Source organism: Mizuhopecten yessoensis, unplaced genomic scaffold (genome assembly GCF_002113885.1).
Source record: "Mizuhopecten yessoensis strain PY_sf001 unplaced genomic scaffold, ASM211388v2 scaffold7493, whole genome shotgun sequence".
In the NCBI taxonomy this organism is placed as follows: Eukaryota; Metazoa; Mollusca; class Bivalvia; order Pectinida; family Pectinidae; genus Mizuhopecten; species Mizuhopecten yessoensis.
Window position 1 is genome coordinate 914457 of NW_018407075.1, and position 22057 is coordinate 936513.

Sequence of the window (22057 nt, forward strand, 5' to 3'; positions counted from 1 at the left end):
TTACACATCAGAGGATGGCTGTCAGTCACCTTTCCCATTGACAACAAATCAGAGGATGGCTGTCAGTCAGCTTTCCCATTGACAACACATTAGACGATGGCTGTCAGTCAGCTTTCCCACTGACAACAGATCAGAGGATGGCTGTCAGTCAGCTTTCCCATTGACAACACATCAGACGATGGCTGTCAGTCAGCTTTCCAATTGACAAAACATCAAAAGATGGCTGTCTGTCAACTTTCCCATTGACAAAACATCAGAGGATGGCTGTCAGTCAGCTTTCTCATTGAAAAAACATCAGAAGATGGCTGTAGTCAGCTTTCCCATTGACAAAACATCAGAAGATGGCTGTCAATCAGCTTTCCCATTGACAACACATCAGAGGATGGATGTCACTCAGTTTTCCCATTGCTTACACATCAGAGGATGGCTGTCAGTCAGCTTTCCCATTGCTTACACATCAGAGGATGGATGTCAGTCAGCTTTCCCATTGCTTACACATCAGAGGATGGCGGTCAGTCAGCTCTCCCGTTGACTACACATCAAAGGATGACTGTCAGTCAGCTTTCCCATTGACAACACATGAGACGATGGCTGTCAGTCAGCTTTCTGATTGACAAAACATCATAAGATGGCTGTCAATCAGCTTTCCCATTGACAACACATCAGAGGATGGATGTCAGTCAGCTTTCCCATTGCTTACACATCAGAGGATAGCTGTCAGTCAGCTTTCCCATCGACAACACATCAGAGGATGGCTGTCAGTCAGCTTTGTCTTTGACAACATATCAGAGGTTTGAGGGTTAGAAGATTTCCCATTGATACTTAGAGAGAAATGTTTGCTTTAAGGTTTTCTTCGAACCACCAGATTATGGTTGGTTATATACTATCTGATTGACATATCAGAGTACTGCTGACTATTAAATGTCATATTTACAGAAATAATTGAATGGCTGGCTGTTGGATATCTCATATAAAGGCATTTGAAAATGGCTATAAGATATCCAATTAAAACATCATAGGATGGTTGGCTATTAGATATCCCATTAAAACATCATAGGATGGCTGACGATAAGATTTCCCATTGAAACATCATAAGATGACTGGCTATAAGATATCCAATTAAAACATCATATGATGGTTGGCTATAAGATATCCAATTAAAACATCATATGATGGTTGGCTATAAGATATCCCATTAAAACAGCAAAGGCTGGTTGGCTATAAGATATCCCATTAAAACATCATAGGATGACTGGCTATAAGATATCCCATTGAAACATCATAGGATGGCTGGCTATAAGGTATCCCATTAAAACATCATAGGCTGGTTGGCTATAAGATATCCCATTAAAACAGCATAGGATGGTTGGCTATAATATATCCCATTAAAACATCAGAGGATGGCTGGCTATAAGGTATCCCATTAAAACATCATAGGCTGGTTGGCCATAAGATATCCCATTAAAACAGCATAGGATGGTTGGCTATAAGATATCCCATTAAAACATCATAGGCTGGTTGGCTATAAGATATCCCATTGAAACATCATAAGATGACTGGCTATAAGGAATCCCATTAAAACATCATATGATGGTTGGCTATAAGGTATCCCATTGAAACATTACAGGATGACTGGCATTGAAACATCATAGGATGGCTGGCTATAAGATATCCCATTAAAACAGCAAAGGATGGTTGGCTATAAAATATCCATTAAAACATCATAGGATGGCTGGCTATAAGATATCCCATTAAAACATCATAGGGGCTGGCTATAAGGTATCCCATTGAAACATTACAGGATGACTGGCATTGAAACATCATAGGATGGCTGGCTATAAGATATCCCATTAAAACATTAAAGGATGGCTGGCTTTAAGATATCCATTTGAAACATTACAGGATGGCTGGCATTGAAACATCATAGGATGGCTGGCTATAAGGTATCCCATTAAAACATCATATGATGGCTGGCTATAAGGTATCCCATTAAAACATCATATGATGGTTGGCTATAAGATATCCCATTAAAACATCTTATTATGACTGGGTATAAGATATGCCTTAGAAAACCATTTTAGAATGACAACACATCTAAGAACTGTTTGCTATGTGATATCTTATTCACATACAGAAGAGAGTTGTTTATAAGAACTTCCATTGACACATACAAGGATGTCCAATTGACAAATCAAGAGGATGACTGGCCATGAGATATTTGTATTCTGACATTTAAGAATTGTTTGCTATGCAATGTCCCTCATCCCTCGAAATTCTAGGGGTTGCGTTCGCTTACTTTCTCTCCACCGTTGATGATTTTATAACAAACTGAAAAGCATGTGGTTAGTTATTCCATTGGTTCCAGGTAAAAACAAAAACACCAGAGCAAGATTACAGGGTAGTTACACCAGTGTTCAAAGCTGGTCAATTTTACCGTTGCTCTGCAACATGCTTCTGTTGATGTACATCCGATTGGATGTCCCATTGACACACATCAGAGAATGGCTTAATACAAGATATCACCTTGACAAATGTGCTCGCTATAATATATTCCCTTTGAAACATCAGAACCAGTATACTTGTCACCCACAACTAGATTTTACCCATGTCAGTCTTGTGTACGTACATCCTAGCAATTAAACTTCTCATCTCGAAAGGTGCTACATCTGTGACAATTATAACGAATAGTCCGAATTATTCTGACGTTTTTATCGACTCTTTTCATATCGGTCTGTCGTCGATTAACGTCGTTAATCGACGACAGACCGATATAAAAAAGGTTGATAAAACGTCAGAATAATTCGGACTATATAACGAAGTGACATAACAATGTACAAATGACAGTTCAAAATTATGAAAATATGTGTTATTGGGAGCATATCTGTCCATATCATGATTTGAATTGAGAAAGATGTTTATTTAACATTCTACGATCTAACAGGCTGGCAGTTTCCCAAAATAACTATTTAATTATTAAATATGACAGGATTCCGATGAAACTTCAACAACATCGATGTCATTCTGTTACACAAATGCATCTGACGGATCGAAGTATATGAATAAGATCATGTCGCTTTGCTATGCAAGGAGTCCACGTGAATGATACATGTCATGCGAGGAACTTATCTATGCTATCATATCCTCCATCAGTCTTTCTATAACACTCTCTTTTGAGTGCAATAAGTCAACAGTTTTAAACCAAGTGTTAATATAAAGTGTATCACAGGTATCTGATGAATCTTCTTATGGGCGTAACTAGTCCCAGTTTTTAACGGAATGTTATGAAACGTTGCATACGTCAGTTATCATATGAAGATTTGCATTTGGTGAAAGCAGGACGTATACTTGCTTCATTTTTTACAAACGTTTAGGCTCGTTGAACTTAGTAAGTTTCTTGTGCGTGTAATTTGCTGATTTGTTTAAAGAATTATTGCCCATTTAAACTTAAGATTTTTCTGGTGAGTGAAACTATTCCCAACAGTTTCAAACCAAATAACACAAATGTTTGTATGTACGTGTCAGGGGTATCGTATGAAAAGTTGCAAATCATAATATCAGGACATTTTTTGTGGCATTTCGCAATTTATATTAATTTCCTTTAGTCCCACAGGAAAACTTAATAAGTCGCAGAGACAAATATAAATTGGTAACATCAATTCATTAATTGTAATACCATTTCGTAATCGTTCCATAAATACTGAAATACATAGGCCTAGGTCCATGTTTCTTTTTTCCAAACATATCTTTACTTTCCTGTACGTTTTTCCATCAATATTTCGCGCGTGTATAATGCTCCTCTCGCGGTGCTCGTTTTATAGGTCAAAATCATATTTTCAAGCCCCTCATCTGCATTATGACAGATCAGATAAGATAATTGTGGCTTTTCTTCCCCTGTCAAGATGGCATGCCTGTGTATGTGCATTAGATTTGAAAGTTCAGATAAATGGTTCTGGAGTTGGTTGATGCACTGTTGTTGTCTATAAACTCAAATACTATGTACATACCCTACAATATATTGGTGCTGTGACCAGGATTCAAACTTGAGTATGTCCTACAATACCTCATCGTCAACACATTCTAGTATAACAATGGCTCTGTCTTCTTTGGGTCCTACCTTGAAGTTTTCTAGTGCAACATTGATTTTGCCCTGTGTGGTCCATGTTAAAAAGAATCTGGTGAAACAGTAATTCTGCCTTCCACGAGATTCTTGCAAAGCTGTGTAAGTTTAACATATATTATGCCCTCTGGGGTCCTTGTTTAGATGTTTTCCAGTGTATCTTTGATACTGCCTTTTGTGGTTGTATCCGTAGTAATAACTAATGTTGTTCTTCCTTCTGTCGGGTCCTTTTATAATGTAAATAACCCTCACTTTACTTTCTCTGTGGTCGTTGCCTTATGGAAGTTATTTAGATGTAATAGAGCTACAATACCAAACACACTGACTATGACACCATGTTCAAAGGTACAATGAACATATTTTGATTATCAAGAACCAATATTTACCATAATTTTCATGTGTCTGCAACCTTACGACAATTGGCAACAAATTTCAGAATTGTATAGGTGCAATCACGATCATGTCACGTGTTTATAGTAGCAGGCTCTGTAGGTGGAATTCCTAGTCTCGAAGGTTTGCTGGAATTTTTCGTATGTATATACCCAACTCGTTCTTAATTTGAAGTTTACCAGTTCTACCCTTATTTTTGTAATTCGTGTAGTTGAGAGCTTTTATGCACATCTCCTTGTTCAGACGTAACTTTAAGACGGATCTAATTTGGATGTGGAACTTTTTCGTCCCTAGTATGACAGGAATCCCAAAAGGACGAAACGGCTGCATGGCACAGTGCATTTCATTTTTGGCAAATTGCATCTTACCAATTTTTTTATGGTGTGTCTTGTGTTTGTCTGCAACATCTGAATGTATCAGTACACAAAAGATGGCTTATAAGACGATCATTTCACTGTTAATAAAGACAAGAGGCCCAAAGGGCCTGTATCGCTCACCTGGACATTTGAGCAATCATGGAGAAATATTCTCAATAAAAGTACTTTTGCAAATATTTCCATATAACGGAGTCTCCTTTGCTTTAGAATGTTCCTGACCGAGTGCTTTTTTTTTTACTACTCTATGCCTCCTGGTATCGCAGAAGTATTAACACATTTGATCCCTGTGACCGTGAAAGTAGGTCAAGGTCATTTATTTCAGGAAACTTGATAGCACTCTATCCCAGGTACCTACTGGCCAAATATTACTCTGGGCCTCCTGGTTATTCAGATATTTAACGGTTTTTATCATTTTGAATCCTGTGACCTTGAAAGTAGGTCAAGGTCATTTATTTGAGAAAATTTTGTAGCACTTCATACCAGGTAACTACTGGCAAAGTATTATTGCCCTTGGCCCTTTGTTATTCAGAAGACGTTCAAAGGTTGTTACACATTTGACCCCTGCGACCTTGAGAGTAGGTCAAGGTAATTTATTTGAGGAAACTTAATAACACTTATGCCAGGTACCTACTGTCCAAGTATTATTACTCTGGGCCTCCTGATTATTCAGGTGTTGTTTAAAGGCTGTTACATGTTTAACCCTGTGACCTTGAAGCTGAAAGTAAGGTAAAGGTCATTTATTTGAAGAAACTTCACTCTGTCCAAGGTGAGCTAAAAAAGCAGAATCAGTTACAAATATTGTTACAGAAGGATCTTCTTTGTAAAACCATATCATTGACATTTAAATATGGTCACTTTCGGGTTTTGACATCTGAAATGGTCAGAAAAACATGTTTTCTCTATAGGTCATGCTCCAGTTAATACCATGTTTTCCCCTGACAAATGAGAAGTGATATTAAGCAAAATCGTCTGTATTAAGAAAAGGTATAAATCCTAGACCAACTTAACTTGCCCCATATACACATACATTACACCTATTTTAAGCACAGACTCTGCAAGGGTCCTAGCTTTGTATGGTCAAGCAACAATTCCTTGTTTACGGTATGTTCAGTTTCTTGTGTCAAACTTCGTTTTTCCTAAAATATGAATGTAGGATCAAATGGCCCACAAGATTTAGGTTTCACCAATAATTCTGCACACATGACTGGCAGTATGAGATTGTTTAAGTGCCCCAGATATGGATTACAAACCCATCAGCATGATGAAGTGATCCATTGCTATCAAGTACAAATGTAGTATCCTAGTACACAGCCAAATACAAACAATTTAACATTGTGGTGGGTGGTGTAACAGTTGCTTGACCAGGAAATGCAAGCCACATACAGTATTTGATGCACATGCATGGACCATAATTTAGAAGCTCGGGAGCAATTCATGGCCCAAATTTAGTGCTTCAGCACTTATACCCATACATGTGTTGCTAACTTCTAAAGATGGAATTTTACAACATTTCTCTCTCTCTAGTTTATACGAATTCGATCTACAACCCCTCCCCTTGTTCAAATTCATCTGTCTAACAAATTTATGTGTTTTTAATTCGATTTTTTTTTAAGAAACCTTCAATCAGAGAGTTACTAAGCTCATTTTCATTAAAGAACAAGCCAAACACACAACACAGGTTTTTTTCTTTATTTTTTTGCACCTTCACTGTACAGCCACAGTCAATAGTCCATTTACTTGGAGGTGGAGGCAGACATTGATGTACGACTTCCGGACCGGCTACGTTTCCTCTCCTTAGCCTCCTTCATACGCATAGCCAACAACTTAGCATAATCCGCAGCATCTTCACGCTTCTTGGATGCCCTTTTCCTCTTAAGAGCGACCTTGTGGCGTTTGCGCTGAAGCACAACTGGAGTCACAAGTCGCTGGATCTTGGGGGCCTTTGTTTTGGCCTTCTTGCCTGCAGATAAAGGAAGTTAAGCTCAAATTGATTCGGTATTTACAACAACTTGCCCGATTTATCATCACTTTTACTAGCAAAATATAAACATGAAATATTCTTAGCAACTCTTATCTCATTACATGTGGTATTTTTATCTGAATTAAAAACATGAAGTTAAGATCTTGGCTTCTGTTTTCAGTTGCCCAGGACCTTTTGTCCCGAGTTGACAAAAACATGTTTATAGGTTAAATCCAATTTTACAAAACCTACCTTTACTGCTTCATATAAACATATTGTTTGTATTTCTTTTTTGAATATTGGACAGACAAGTAAAATGTCTGTTGCCTATTGGAACCAAAGAAGACATCGTAATGCTTTCTTTGACATACTGAAATATATTTATAGACTAGAGAGACTCCGTATAAACGTACCCTCTTTCTGTGGAAGTGGTCGCCTTACGACGTACTGGCGGACATCATCCTCCTTTGTTAAGTTAAAAAGCTTCCTGATCTTGCTAGCCCTTTTGGGTCCCAGCCTCCTGGGGACGTTGGTGTCGGTCAAGCCTGGGATGTCCTGCTCACCTGCAAATTGGGAACACATGGTACATCAAAGAATATTTACATTTCTACTGAACTTGGACTCAATATACCTACTTAACATTTTAAAGGTTATTTTTCAATGAACTTTTCAGTTGGCATATGAATACATCAGCATATTATCAACCTAATATCTCTGTTATTCCGCGGAGCGCGGGAAGTAGTTCCATCAATAGATTGTTTTCAATTTGTTGTTTTAAAAATAATTTACATCTTAGTTTGCTTATTCATCTTAACAGGACGACGTCTCACAGTGAGTGATGACGTCATAAGTTTTTATACCCCATAAACCTCAACAAAACAGAATTCAATCCTTAATTATCCATTAATTAATTTGTGTATTAATTTTATTACATGTTAATATTTACTATAACCACATATCATATCACGGTGCTCAGGTTTTTCTGGAGGAAACTGCTCCAAATCTGTTATTAACACACAAGGTTGCTTCAATTTTCCCATTGTATCAAAACTCAACTCCCAATATTTGGACCTGCTTTGGCTCAATTTAGATATATAGCAGAGGTGAAAACGGACTCCAAGCAATTGTGTTGCAATCCTGGTCTCCATAGAAACCTAATAGATAATAGTTTTTTTTTTGATTTTATGGTATGTTCTCTTATTTTTAGAATTTAATACCTATACCTAATGGTAAACCTGTTAATCTCACTTGGCCCTTTGGACCATGTCAGCTCTAAATTAAATGACAGATTTCAGAAACATCACAGTCCTCAGATTTTTCTCTCTTCACAGACCCAATTTGAGTCTCTAAGCGAGCTGGGTGTATAATTGTCATCATTGTAACTGTGATATCAGTTATATATCATAAATGTTGTCAGTTTCCAATTTTAAAGAATAATTTGCTATGTTTCCCCTATTGGGCCCCGCCCCTCAGGCCCCAAGCCAACGGTTATTACAAAATTGGTTCCCCTTCACCCAAGGATGCTTCAGACCAAATATGGAACAAATACTTGCATTGCTAAAGAAGAAAAGGATTTTAAAGAATTTGGTATATTTCCCCTATTGGGCCCCGCCCCTCAGCCCCACCGTTTATACAAAATTGGTTCCGCTTCCCCCAAGAATGCTTTTAGCAAGTCAAGATGAAATAAAGTTTGAATCAAAAGAAAATTTTGTATCTTTTAAAAGGTATTTTGCAATATTCAACATTAGCAATCTTTTGACCAGTTGAGCTGAAACCCAATTTTCTTTCGTGAATTTCGGCCTATACCTATCAAGTGTGTCCAACACTATAAGGTTTGTTTGCACCACAGTCACAATTTGAGTTTATAAAAGTATTTATTACAATGTTACCATAATCATGGAGGGAACAATGTAAACAAGTATCACTTGATTTATTTCATGTATTTAAATGATGTAATAATTTGCAATTGTGGTAAAGCTGACACATAAAAAACTGATTCATCTCGAAATATTGCAAGGTTTTCTAAAAATATCAAACAGTCCTCAGATTTTTCTCTCTTCACAGACCCACTTTGAGTCTCTAAGCGAGCTGGGTGTATAATTGTCATCATTGAAACTGTGATACGTAAGTTTGGCCTTCTTGCCTGAAGATAATAGAAGTTAAGCTTAAACAGTGTAGGGATTTTCAACAACTTCCAAGACTTTTTAATAGCAAATTTTATCTACTCATATGTAGCATTTTAAATATAATGAAAAATTCGTTTTTTTCTGGAGAAACTACTCCAAATCTGTTATTAACACACAAGGTTGCTTCAATTTTTCCATTGTATCAAAACTTAACTCCCAATATTTGGACCTGCTTTGGCTCAAGTAAGATATATAGCAGAGGTGAAAAAGGACTCCCAAGCAATTGTGTTGCAATCCTGGTCTCCATAGAAACCTAATAGATAATAGGCTTTTTTGATTTTATGCTAAGTTCTCTTATTTTTAGAATTTAATACCTATACCTAATGGTAAACCTGTTAATCTCACTTGGCCCTTTGGACCATGTCAGCTCTAAATTAAATGACATATTTCAGAAACATCACAGTCCTCAGATTTTTCTCTCTTCACAGACCCAATTTGAGTCTCTAAGCGAGCTGGGTGTATAATTGTCATCATTGTAACTGTGACATCAGTAATATATCATAAATGTTGTCAGTTTCAGATTTAATGGTATTTTCTCTTATTTACGGACTAAATACAGATACCTATGTGTATACCTGTTATCTCACTTGGCCCTTTGGAGCAGGCAAGCTAAAAATTAAACAATTGATTTAGAAACTTAACATTCCTCAGATTTTTCTCTCTTCACAGACCCATTTTGAGTCTCTAAGCGAGCTGGGTGTATAATTGTAATCATTGTGACTGTGATATAAGTAATAGAACATAAATAGTATCAGTTTCTAGTTTTACTGATTGGGATATTAATAAATGTATAAAGCGAATCCAGATTATGGAAATTTTGAACCAATAGAAAACTTTGATCTTTTAAAAATCTCTCTTGCAAAGTAAATGAATGGTGTTAGCACACATCTCTTGACCAGTTGAGTGGCAATTTTCTTGGTACATATCTGGCCTGATCTTGACCTAAAGTCTGTCCAATAAAAAAGATTAATTTGCTTCACAGACCCACTTTGATTCATGTCAACAACTATATAAATAATATAAGTGAAGATATTAAGATTAAAGATGGAACGCTGGAAATATATATTATCTTTGAACATTCTACACTGGTATGGTCCATCTTTGTGTACCTGGTATTTCAATGATGCAATACTTTGCAACTCTGGTAAAGCCAACAGACCTTTTCAAAAACAATTCATCTTCAGATATTGCAAGTGTTTTAAAAAAAATGTCCCAACACAATCCTCAGATTTCTCTCTCTTCACAGACTCACTTCGAGTCTCTAAGCGAGCTGGGTGTATAATTGTCATCATTGTGACTGTGATACTCAAGTTTGGCGTTCTTGCCTGAAGATAGTAGAAGTTAAGCTCAAACAGTGTATTATCACACAAGCTTGCTTCAATTTTCCCATCATATCAAAACTTAACTCCCAATATTTAGACCTGCTTTGGCCAAAGTTAGATATATAGCAGAGGTGAAAACGGACTCAAAGGAATTGTGTTGCAATCCTGGTCTCCATAGAAATCCAATAGATAATAGGCTTTATTTTTGATTTTATGGTATGTTCATTTATTTTTTACAATTTAATGCCTATACCTAATGGTAAACCTGTTAATGAGTCTCACTAGGCCCTTTGGACCATGTCGGCTCTAAATTAGATGACAGATTTCAGAAACATCACAGTACTCAGATTTTTCTCTCTTCACAGACCCATTTTGAGTCTCTAAGCGAGCTGGGTGTATAATTGTCATCATTGTGACTGTGATATCAGTAATATATCATAAATGTTGTCAGTTTCCAATTTTAAAGAATAATTTGCTATGTTTCCCCTTTTGGGCCTCGCCCCCTCAGGCCTCGGGGGGTGGGTGGCCAGACCCACGGTTTATATAAAATTGGTTCCCCTTCACCCAAAGATGCTTCTGACCAAATATTGAACAAATCCTTGCATTCCTACAGAAGAAAATGATTTTAAAGAATTTGCAATATTTCCCCTGTTGGGCCCCCCAGACCCCTCCGTTTATACAAAATTGGTTCCCCTTCACCCAAGAATGCTTTTAGCGAGTCAAGATGACAGAAAGATTGAATCAAAAGAAAATTTTGTATCTTTTAAAAGGTATTTTGCAATATTCAAAGTTAGCAATCTTTTGACCAGTTGAGCTGAAACCCAATTTTCTTTTGTGTATTTCGGCCTATACCTATCAATTGTGTAGAATACTAAAAGGTTTGTTTGCACCACAGACGCAATTTGAGTTTATAAAAGTATTTATTACAATGTTACCATAATCATGGAGGGAACAATGTAAACAAGTATCACTTGATTTATTTCATGTATTTAAATGATGTAATAATTTGCAATTGTGGTAAAGCTGACACATAAAAAAACCTGATTCATCTCGAAATATTGCAAGGTTTTCTTAAAATATCCAACACAGTCCTCAGATTTTTCTCTCTTCACAGACCCACTTTTGAGTCTCTAAGCGAGCTGGGTGTATAATTGTCATCATTGTTACTGTGATACTCAAGTTTGGCGTTCTTGCCTGATGATAATAGAAGTTGAGCTCAAACTGTGTAGGGATTTTCAACAGCTTCCAAGACTTTTTAATAGCAAATTTTATCTACTTATATGTAGCATTTTAAATATAATGTAAAATTCAGGTTTTTCTGGGGGAAACTGCTCCAAATCTGATTAACACACAAGGCAATTTTTCCATTGTATCACAACTTAACTCCCAATATTTGGACCTGCTTTGGCTCAAGTAAGATATATAGCAGAGGTGAAAACGGACTCCAAGCAATTGTGTTGCAATCCTGGTCTCCATAGAAACCTAATAGATAATAGGCTTTATTTTTGATTTTATGGTATGTTCTCTTATTTTTGCAATTGAGTACCTATACCTAATGGTAAACCTGTTAATCTCACTTGGCCCTTTGGACCATGTCGGCTCTAAATTAAATGACATATTTCAGAAACATCACAGTCCTCAGATTTCTCTCTCTTCACAGACCCATTTTGAGTCTCTAAGCGAGCTGGGTGTATAATTGTCATCATTGTGACTGTGATATCAGCAATATATAATAAATATTGTCCATTTCATCAAGTTATGCTGATTTTGATTTACATAAATGTGTTTAGCGAGTCAAGATGACAGAATTAGCGAGTAAAGATAACAGAAAGTTTGAATCAAAAGAAATTTTGTATCTTTTAAAATGTATTTTGCAATATTCAACGTTACCTATCTTTTGACCAGTTGAGCTAAAACCCAATTTTCTTTTGTGTATTTCGGCCTATACCTATCAAGTGTGTCCAATACTAAAAGGTTTGTTTGCTCAACAGACGCAATTTGAGTTTATAAAAGTATTTATTACAATGTTACCATAATCATGGATGGAACAATGTAAACACGTATCACTTGATTTATTTTCATGTATTTAAATGATGTAATAATTATCGAGATATTGCAAGGTTTGCTAAAAAAATATCCAACAGTCCTCAGATTTTTCTCTCTTCACAGACCCATTTTGAGTCTCTAAGCGAGCTGGGTGTATAATTGTCATCATTGTGACTGTGATATCAGTAATATATCATAAATAATATCAGTTTCAGATTTAATGGTATTGTCTCTTATTTACGGACTAAATACCGATACGTATGTGTATGTATACCTGTTTAATCCCACTTGGCCTTTTGGACCAGGCAAACTAAAAATTAAACAATTGATTTAGAAACTTAACAGACCCATTTTGAGTCTCTAAGCGAGCTGGGTATATAGTTGTCATTGTTACTGTCATCAGTGATAGAACATACATAGTGACAGTGTCATTAACTTAATCTGATTTCTATATAGTATCTTAGCAAGTCAATATTATAGCAAAAATAGAAAAATTGATGTTTTAAAGTCTCTTTTGCAAAAACTAATGCATTGTGTCAGCAGACATCTTTTGATCAGTTGAGTTGAACCCAACTTTTGTTGAGTATTTCGGCTACTATCTTTCAAGTGTGTCTTAATACAATATTTTTTTGCGCTTTCACAGACCCACTTTACGTCGTTACGAGTGTTTATTACAATGAAACCATTATCATGTCCACAACTATACAAACAATAATTGAAGTAGTTCAGATTTATGAGGGAACATTGGGAATACATATTACTTCAGAAATTCTACACTTGTACGAGTAATCTTTGTGTATTTCAATTGCAATGATGCAATAATTTGTAGCTGTGGTATAGTATAGTTATCAGACATTTTCAAGGTTTTCTAAAACACATCCATCAGATTTCGGAAACATCACAGTCCTCAGATTTTTCTCTCTTCACAGACCCATTTTGAGTCTCTAAGCGAGCTGGGTGTATAATTGTCATCACTGTGACTGTGATATCAGTAATATATCATATCATAAAGTATTTAGCGAGTCAAGATTACAGAAAGTATGAATGAAAAGAATGTTTTCTCTCTTTTAAAATGTGTTTTGCAATATTCAACGTTACCAATCTTTTGACCAGTTGAGCCGAAACCCAATGTTCNAAAGGTTTGTTTGCTCAACAGACGCAATTTGAGTTTATAAAAGTATTTATTACAATGTTACCATAATCATGGATGGAACAATGTAAACACGTATCACTTGATTTATTTTCATGTATTTAAATGATGTAATAATTATCGAGATATTGCAAGGTTTGCTAAAAAAATATCCAACAGTCCTCAGATTTTTCTCTCTTCACAGACCCATTTTGAGTCTCTAAGCGAGCTGGGTGTATAATTGTCATCATTGTGACTGTGATATCAGTAATATATCATAAATAATATCAGTTTCAGATTTAATGGTATTGTCTCTTATTTACGGACTAAATACCGATACGTATGTGTATGTATACCTGTTTAATCCCACTTGGCCTTTTGGACCAGGCAAACTAAAAATTAAACAATTGATTTAGAAACTTAACAGACCCATTTTGAGTCTCTAAGCGAGCTGGGTATATAGTTGTCATTGTTACTGTCATCAGTGATAGAACATACATAGTGACAGTGTCATTAACTTAATCTGATTTCTATATAGTATCTTAGCAAGTCAATATTATAGCAAAAATAGAAAAATTGATGTTTTAAAGTCTCTTTTGCAAAAACTAATGCATTGTGTCAGCAGACATCTTTTGATCAGTTGAGTTGAACCCAACTTTTGTTGAGTATTTCGGCTACTATCTTTCAAGTGTGTCTTAATACAATATTTTTTTGCGCTTTCACAGACCCACTTTACGTCGTTACGAGTGTTTATTACAATGAAACCATTATCATGTCCACAACTATACAAACAATAATTGAAGTAGTTCAGATTTATGAGGGAACATTGGGAATACATATTACTTCAGAAATTCTACACTTGTACGAGTAATCTTTGTGTATTTCAATTGCAATGATGCAATAATTTGTAGCTGTGGTATAGTATAGTTATCAGACATTTTCAAGGTTTTCTAAAACACATCCATCAGATTTCGGAAACATCACAGTCCTCAGATTTTTCTCTCTTCACAGACCCATTTTGAGTCTCTAAGCGAGCTGGGTGTATAATTGTCATCACTGTGACTGTGATATCAGTAATATATCATACATGTTGTCAGTTTCATTAAGTTTAAGTTTTGCTGATTTTGATATACATAAAAGTATTTAGCAAGTCAAGATTACAGAAAGTATGAATGAAAAGAATGTTTTCTCTCTTTTAAAATGTGTTTTGCAATATTCAACGTTACCAATCTTTTGACCAGTTGAGCCGAAACCCAATGTTCTTTTGTGTATTTCGGCCTATACCTATCAAGTGTGTCCAATACTATAAGGTTTGTTTGCTCCACAGACGCAATTTGAGTTTATAAAAGTATTTATTACAATGTTACCATAATCATGGAGGGAACAATGTAAACAAGCATCATTTTAGAAATTCAACACCAGTATGATTTATTTTTGTGTATTGAAACTATGTAATAATTTGCAATTGTGGTGAAGCCGACACACATTAAAATAAATATCTGATTCATCTCGAGATATTGCAAGGTTTTCTAAAAATATTCAACACAGTCCTCAGATTTTTCTCTCTTCACAGACCCATTTAGAGTCTCTAAGCGAGCTGGGTGTATAATTGTCATCATTGTGACTGTGATATCAGTAATATATCATAAATGTTGTCATGTTTCATTTTGTTTTGCTGATTTTGATATACATAAATGTATTTAACGAGTCAAGATAACAGAAAGTTTGAATCAAAATCCAATTTTGTATCTTTTAAAATGTATTTTGCAATATTCAACGTTACCAATCTTTTGACCAGTTGAGCTGAAACCCAATTTTCTTTTGTGTATTTCGGCCTATACCTATCGAGTGTGTCCAATCCTTTAAGGTTTGTTTGCTCCACAGACACAATTTGAGTTTATAAAAGTATTTATTACAATGTTACCATAATCATGGAGGGAACAATGTAAACAAGTATCACTTGATTTATTTTCGTGTATTTAAATGATGTAATAATTTGCAATTGTGGTAAAGCTGACACATAAAAAAACCTGATTCATCTCGAGATATTGCAAGGTTTTCTAAAAATATCCAACACAGTCCTCAGATTTTTCTCTCTTCACAGACCCACTTTGAGTCTCTAAGCGAGCTGGGTGTATAGTTGTCCTCATTGGTACTGTGTTTGCTAAGTTAGCTTACAAGTTGCATCTATTATACATGTCATTGTTACCAAAACTATCCAGAAAGTTGATATCTATGATTATTATTTTTAGATCCCACTACACATCAGCAATAAGTGCCCCCCTGCTCTCCATATTTTCACAAACAGAATAGCCCTATGGACATTACCAGGTAAAACATTTGCGTTTGCATTTTTTTGTTATAACACTAAGCCAAGAATTAAAAACCAACCTAAGTACAGGATATTATTCAGGGCAAGTACATGTAGTAACTGCAGAACATGCAAGATACTTGCCCCATACGATTAACTCTTTTGTTCATTTGCTAGTAATATTTGATTTCATTTAAAAAGGTGCACTATGTTATGCATATATGTAATATTTCTGTTAGTACTAACAGCAGCGTACCTTTTTTGACAATAGACATAGACAGAACACTCAGGTTACTGTCTACGATGCAGCCCCTGACAGACTTCCTGCGCCTCTCGCCACTCCTCCTGGGTCTGAAGCAAGAGTGACCTTTGCTCAAAAGAAGACGCACTCTGCCATTGGTGAGAATTCCCTGTTTCATTGGGAACCCCTGCTTGTCGTTACCTCCCGTTATCCTCAGAATGTAACCCTGTAAAACATGATAAGCGTTACTTTAAATTTCTTACAATGAAGCCATCAGATCAAATACAGCACTAGCTCCTATCTATGATAATAAAGGTATGGTCTATTAGATTAATTTTATAGACGGGTAAGTATTATTAAATTCACAAAAAAATATCCAGCCTTCTTTTAACATGTCTATAAGATTTCACTTTTTTCAAATTTCTACTTCTCATCTGTAGGTAAGCTTGGTACATAATTGAACAGTGATAAATCTACATGCGAGTCCTGTACCAATAGAATTTTGATCTGACTCATAGAATTTCTGAAATACTGAAATTTAACATGTCGGGGTCAGGACCCATATCTTGACCATCCAGTGGAAAAAGACCCATACAAACTATTTGTAGATTGATCACTGTAATTGTCATCCTAGTGACCAGATTTGTTCCCCGTTAATTTGTGAAATTTGTGCAACTTAATCTGAATATAATACTGACCAAGACGTTTTATCTTAACAAACATCCAAATCGGACAATGCTTGTTGTGTTGCCAATTCCATTTGGACCCAGAGTGAGAACTCACTACTGAATATGAATTTTCTTAAATTTTGCTCTCAAAATCATTGGCTTTCTTGACAACTCTATAGCAAATATTCCCCCTTTCAAGATTTATTTTACCTTCCATTCATCTCCAAGATGTTCTGCAGAGACCTCAGTTGCAATACGCCGGTCATAAAATGGACGCAACTTCCTCTCATCATCGACTTCAATTAGTTTTTGACAGCCAGTGGCCGGATATGATATATTCAGCTGTAAATAAAAGCAAAATAAATTTAATGTTTGTGAATGTTTTAAAACTTGTTTTAAAATATACATATTATATCAACAATGGTCAAGATATTTAAACCACATAAAAATGTTGGCAGTTCCATATAATCTGATCAGTTACAATTGAAGTGGGCCACACTGTTTGGGAGCCCCCCCCCCCCCAACACACACTCAAGTCCTACACCTAAAATGGAAAAGGTGTTGATGTTTGGAGCTCTACCATTAACAAATCTTAGATCCGACCACAGGGCGTTGTGGAGATTGGTTGTCAGATTAAATTAAAGACTGTCGTCATCTTCTAAATAAAACTGTAAACAAGAACGTGCGATCTGCCACTGCAGAATTTCCGAAAGGTATGGTATCGCAGAAATACCCATGGCCCGACATGTCTATCATATATTCCTCCATAGCAGACATCACAAACCTAAACGAGATATGTGATATGGATGCTAACTTTTATATACCATATGCAAAATAAGTATAATAGTACCACATAACTTTATTTACAACATTCATTCTCCGATCCCATAGACTGGCGTAAAATTGTTTATACATGTGAAGGAAAATCCAACCAATCTAGGTAATATCAGGCATTATATCATCCAATTGTTGCATGGGATATTTAGAACTAACATTCATGTCAATATATATGACTTTATTTTTTCAATACATTGCTGTAACAAATGGATAATTAAATATTTTTCACCTTCATGCTGATCGGTGCCGATCAGTATGGCTACTACCGGAAGAAAGGACAACTGAGGAGGTCTCGTTTTCGTACGTTCCCAACGTGACTTCCTGTTCAAGGACTGACAGTGGGTCGAAAGTGTAAACACAAACATTGGCATGCATTTCCAGCTAGGAAACACGACGGTAATTTAAACGATTACGATTTTAGGGAATTGAATAACAGTAACAGTTCACATATATAGTATCTAATGTGGCGTTAAAGAAAAGGCCGCACCAAATTTGCTGAAGAGCACAGTGCGTAGTTCGCATAAACTCTAACGCGGGAATTTTAGAATGTGCAAAATCAGTAAGTTTCTAAAAATGAAGCTTACTCAATCAATATATGTGGCAACCTTATGCACATCATATTACATAAAGGGAAGCGGATAGTATGGGTTACAACAGAATTGAGGTAGTGACTGTTGACAATAGTTAAGGATTACAAGAGCCGGGGACACGCATTTAGCATCAGTCGTCTGTATAATATCGCCTGGACACTGTTTATTTAACAGCGGATGAGAGTAAGCATTGCATTTCTTAGACAATATTGATTGATTCAAGGACAAATCTATCTTGAATCATGGACACTTCTTTGCAGGACAACATATATGCTGTCAGACAAGAGATTCAACCTGTCTAGCAGGAAACTAGGACAAATTAAATGCAAAGGTCAGACTGAGATTTGAACCCTGGACCTCCAATTAACTCTAGACAGATGCTGTAACCAATTGAGCTACCTGGTTGGTTGAAATTGACCTAATCCAGTCGCCCTAAACTTTAAACAGTCTATTATTTATACTGTCTGTACAAAAAAAAATCCATGTACTTTTCTATCTCATATATGGTATTGCTTGAAATCATCTGTTGTTGTTGCACACATGTATATCAACTGTTATTTACTAACAGTCCTTACAATTTTTAGCTCTGATAGATTGCATGGCTTTGTCTCTTATCTTTCAGGTACTCATTTAGGGGTCTTGCTGGTATCTATCTGAATCTGTGACTTAATTTTGATGAACAGAGGACAATCATTAAGAAATAATAACATGCATCTTGTTCCCGAGAAATATTCTTGCTATTCAATTTGCTGTAAAAGTGTCATGTTGTCGAAGTATGGGCAATTGCAATTTTTTGGTATTAATGTGTTGATAGATAGATAGATTCATGCATATGTAACTAAAAACTGTTCATTTTTTGTTGTTTACAGATTAATTCAGGACAGTGAAAAGCCATAAGCATGAAAAGAAATTAAATATGGATGATGAATGGAGCATCAATCAGACACAACAGAGTCAGACAGGCACATCTAAATTTATTGTCCTTGATTCTCAAGAACAGGCTGACGAAATACAGGAAAATTGGCCTGCTCTACAACTTCCAATGGTAATGTCTAAGTCAAATACTGATGTAATTTGTAGGTGTACCAGTCATCAAAATGGGTCAGGGGTGACCAGGTGATTAAGGCGTCAAACATTCTGCTACCACTAGCCCTCCACCACTCGGGCCCAGGTTCGAGGCCTCTATGAGGCAGTCGCCAGGCACTGGCCGTAGGTCGGTGATGTTCTCTGAGAACTCCGGCTTTCTTCCACCACCAAAACCTGGCACATTCTTAATTGACCATAGTTGTTAATAGGACGTAAAAAAACAAACCAAAACCAAACCTGCCCAATCAAATTGGGTACATACTTTAGTGTGCTTGGGCTTAAACAATTTTCTATATAAATGCAATGAAAAGTTCTCTGCTATGGTAATTGTATACAATATAGTACATATTTATCTTTCTTTTCAATTTCAGATGGACTTGCAGTCCAATAATAACATACAGCCAAGCAAGACTAGGCGGTTGGGTCTGATTGGGGACCTCTCTGAAGATGAACGAAAATTAGGTGACATTTTGAGTACACAGTTATTCTTATTTTTACAAAAATAATATAAGTAAGGATAATACAGGCATTACTTTTTCAACTTCATAGCTTTCTTGAAGAAAGCACAACTGTTATAAAATAATTACTCCTTAGTCAACTGCTTTTTTTTTTAGAAATGGACATTTTTTATCTTGCCTTATTGCAAAGGCCTAATGAGTAATGACAATTCAAAATTTTTATAGTAATATAATTTTCATTTTTTAATTACCACGTACTAAAGTAACTGATTCTATTTTGTAATGGCATATTTTTTAAGGACAACTGAAATAAATAATAATTTTGAATATTGAGGACTGAATATGTTACGATTTGAAAATACATATAATGAATGCTGATGTAAATGGAGCATTCCTTTTACAGTTTGAAGCTATGTTTTAATTTCAACAGAATTTTCTTGTATAAATATAGAATTCTTTCTGTCCAGAAAATGCTGAGGTGTTAGTGCCAGATAGTGAGTTTGAGGGGACAAACCTGCACAGACAGAGAAGTTCCAGCAAAGGGTATAGGTTACCAAGGTAAATTTTCAGCAGGGGCACTGGTTACCAAGGTAAAGTTTTAAACAGGGGGCACTGGTTACCAAGGTAAATTTTCAGCAGGGGCACTGGTTACCAAGGTAAAGTTTAAACAGGAGGCACTGGTTACCAAGGTAAATTTTCAGCAGGGGCAATGGTTACCAAGGTAAAGTTTAAACAGGGGGCACAAGTTACCAGAGTTACGTTTCAACAGGGGGTACTGGTTACCAGGGTGAAGATTTAACAGGGGACACTGGTTACCAAGATAAAGTTTCAACAAGGGGCACTGGTTACCAAGGTAAATTTTCAACAGCGGGTACTGGTTACCAAGGAAGTTCCAACAGGGGGCTTTGGTTACTATGGTAAAGTTCCAACAGTGGGCACTGGTTCCCAAGGTAAAGTTTCCACAGAAAGTGCAGGAAGGTATCAAGATTATTGTTTTCCTATTTTGAATATTGTAGTTGAGTGTATGCAGTGCACTAAGTCCCAAAGGATCATATGATTTTCTTGATTCAATGTTTTGGACTTGTAAGTAGCTAGATGTAAGATTATAAGTAAATTACACTAACTGTAAACAACATCTTACCCTTGTGACGCATACCAGGTAATTTTATTTCTCCTGTTTTGTTATCAAAGCATTTTTAACAACACTGTTTTTTTCACACATTTCACATGATAGACCTATACAATTAAGGTTAAAAAAATCCTTTTTCAAATATAATTTATGCTAGATAGGATTATTTTCCCTTATCATAAATCTTGAACAAAAATAATGTGGAAAAAAACATTAAAGAAATCCTAAAATCAAATACAGACTTACTTACTTAATTTGTGCAAATTAAAGATATCATTTTAGAAGACAATAATCAGGTTAATAACTATCAATAATGTCCTTTGATATTCTCCAGTGATGCAGAGGAAGTGATCAGCGAGTCAGAGGACCAGGTTAACGAGACTGTCGTGGAAAGGCCCCCAAAAGGTAAAGTATACCAAAAAAACCCATGTAATTTGCGCACCTATGTACTTTGAGCGGGAAGTTTTTAAGGCTGAAAATCCCCAAAAAAGCTTCAACTCAAATATTTTGTGCACCAAATTATTTTTGAAAAAAACCCTGAGGTTCAAGTTCCGAAAATCGATCTCTGAATATAAAATATACCAGGTATATACTAGTTATTTCAGGTCCTTTGGATAAGATTCAGCAATATTGAAATATTACAATTTACATGGAACTCTGGCAATTTTGCATATCAGAACTAATCATTCTTATATTGAAAGGATTTACATTATTAGCTCACCTGGTCCAAAGGACCAAGGTGAGCTTATGTCCGTCCGTCGTCCGTCTGTCCGTCAACAATTTCTTTAAACGACTTCTTCTTCTTAACCACTGATTGGAATTTAACTGGAAGCATCCCTAAGTGGTGGGGATTCAAAATTGTACAAATGGTGGGGCTGACCCCCCAGGAGGCTGAGGGGCGGGGCCAAAAGGGGGCAATTTGGCTAAACTGCTTTAAGCGACTTCTTCTCTGGAACCAAGTGATGGATATCAACCATATTAGACTGGAAGCATCCCTAGGTGGTGGAGATTCAAAATTGTACAAATGGTTGGGCTGACCCCCCAGGGGGGTGAGAGGCGGGGCCAGAAAGGGTAATTTGGCTATATTTCTATAAACGACTTCTTCTGTAGAACTATGCACTGGATATCGATCATATTTAATCAAAAGCATTCATGGGATGCAGGGATTCAAAATTGTACAAATTGTGGGGCTGACTCCCCAGGGGGCTGA

General features: G+C 36.1%; 2 protein-coding genes across 5 annotated transcripts in view; one reads left to right on the forward strand and one right to left on the reverse strand.

The window, feature by feature from the left end:
• Window positions 1-6558: 6558 nt before the first annotated feature.
• LOC110453743 (40S ribosomal protein S6-like) lies at window positions 6559-17897 on the reverse strand. The gene is made up of 5 exons (XM_021502859.1): window positions 17814-17897; window positions 16958-17089; window positions 16095-16305; window positions 7258-7407; window positions 6559-6844 (listed from the first exon to the last, which is right to left on the reverse strand). The coding sequence occupies exons 1-5, from the start codon at window positions 17817-17819 to the stop codon at window positions 6618-6620; spliced, it is 726 nt and encodes a 241-aa protein (XP_021358534.1). The 5' UTR covers window positions 17820-17897; the 3' UTR covers window positions 6559-6617.
• The window catches only part of LOC110453742 (serine-rich adhesin for platelets-like), a 32379-nt gene continuing 28218 nt past the window's right edge, over window positions 17897-22057 (forward strand). For 2 of the 4 annotated variants that reach the window (XM_021502855.1, XM_021502858.1), the window contains exons 1-5: window positions 17897-17980; window positions 19044-19219; window positions 19626-19722; window positions 20186-20276; window positions 21182-21252. In XM_021502855.1, coding sequence (XP_021358530.1) covers window positions 19091-19219; window positions 19626-19722; window positions 20186-20276; window positions 21182-21252 — 388 coding nt within the window. In that variant the 5' untranslated portion in view covers window positions 17897-17980; window positions 19044-19090. Of the gene's footprint in view, window positions 17981-18106; window positions 18358-19043; window positions 19220-19625; window positions 19723-20185; window positions 20277-21181; window positions 21253-22057 lie in introns of those variants that run through there. The other 2 variants (XM_021502857.1, XM_021502856.1) reach the window with 2 other exon arrangements.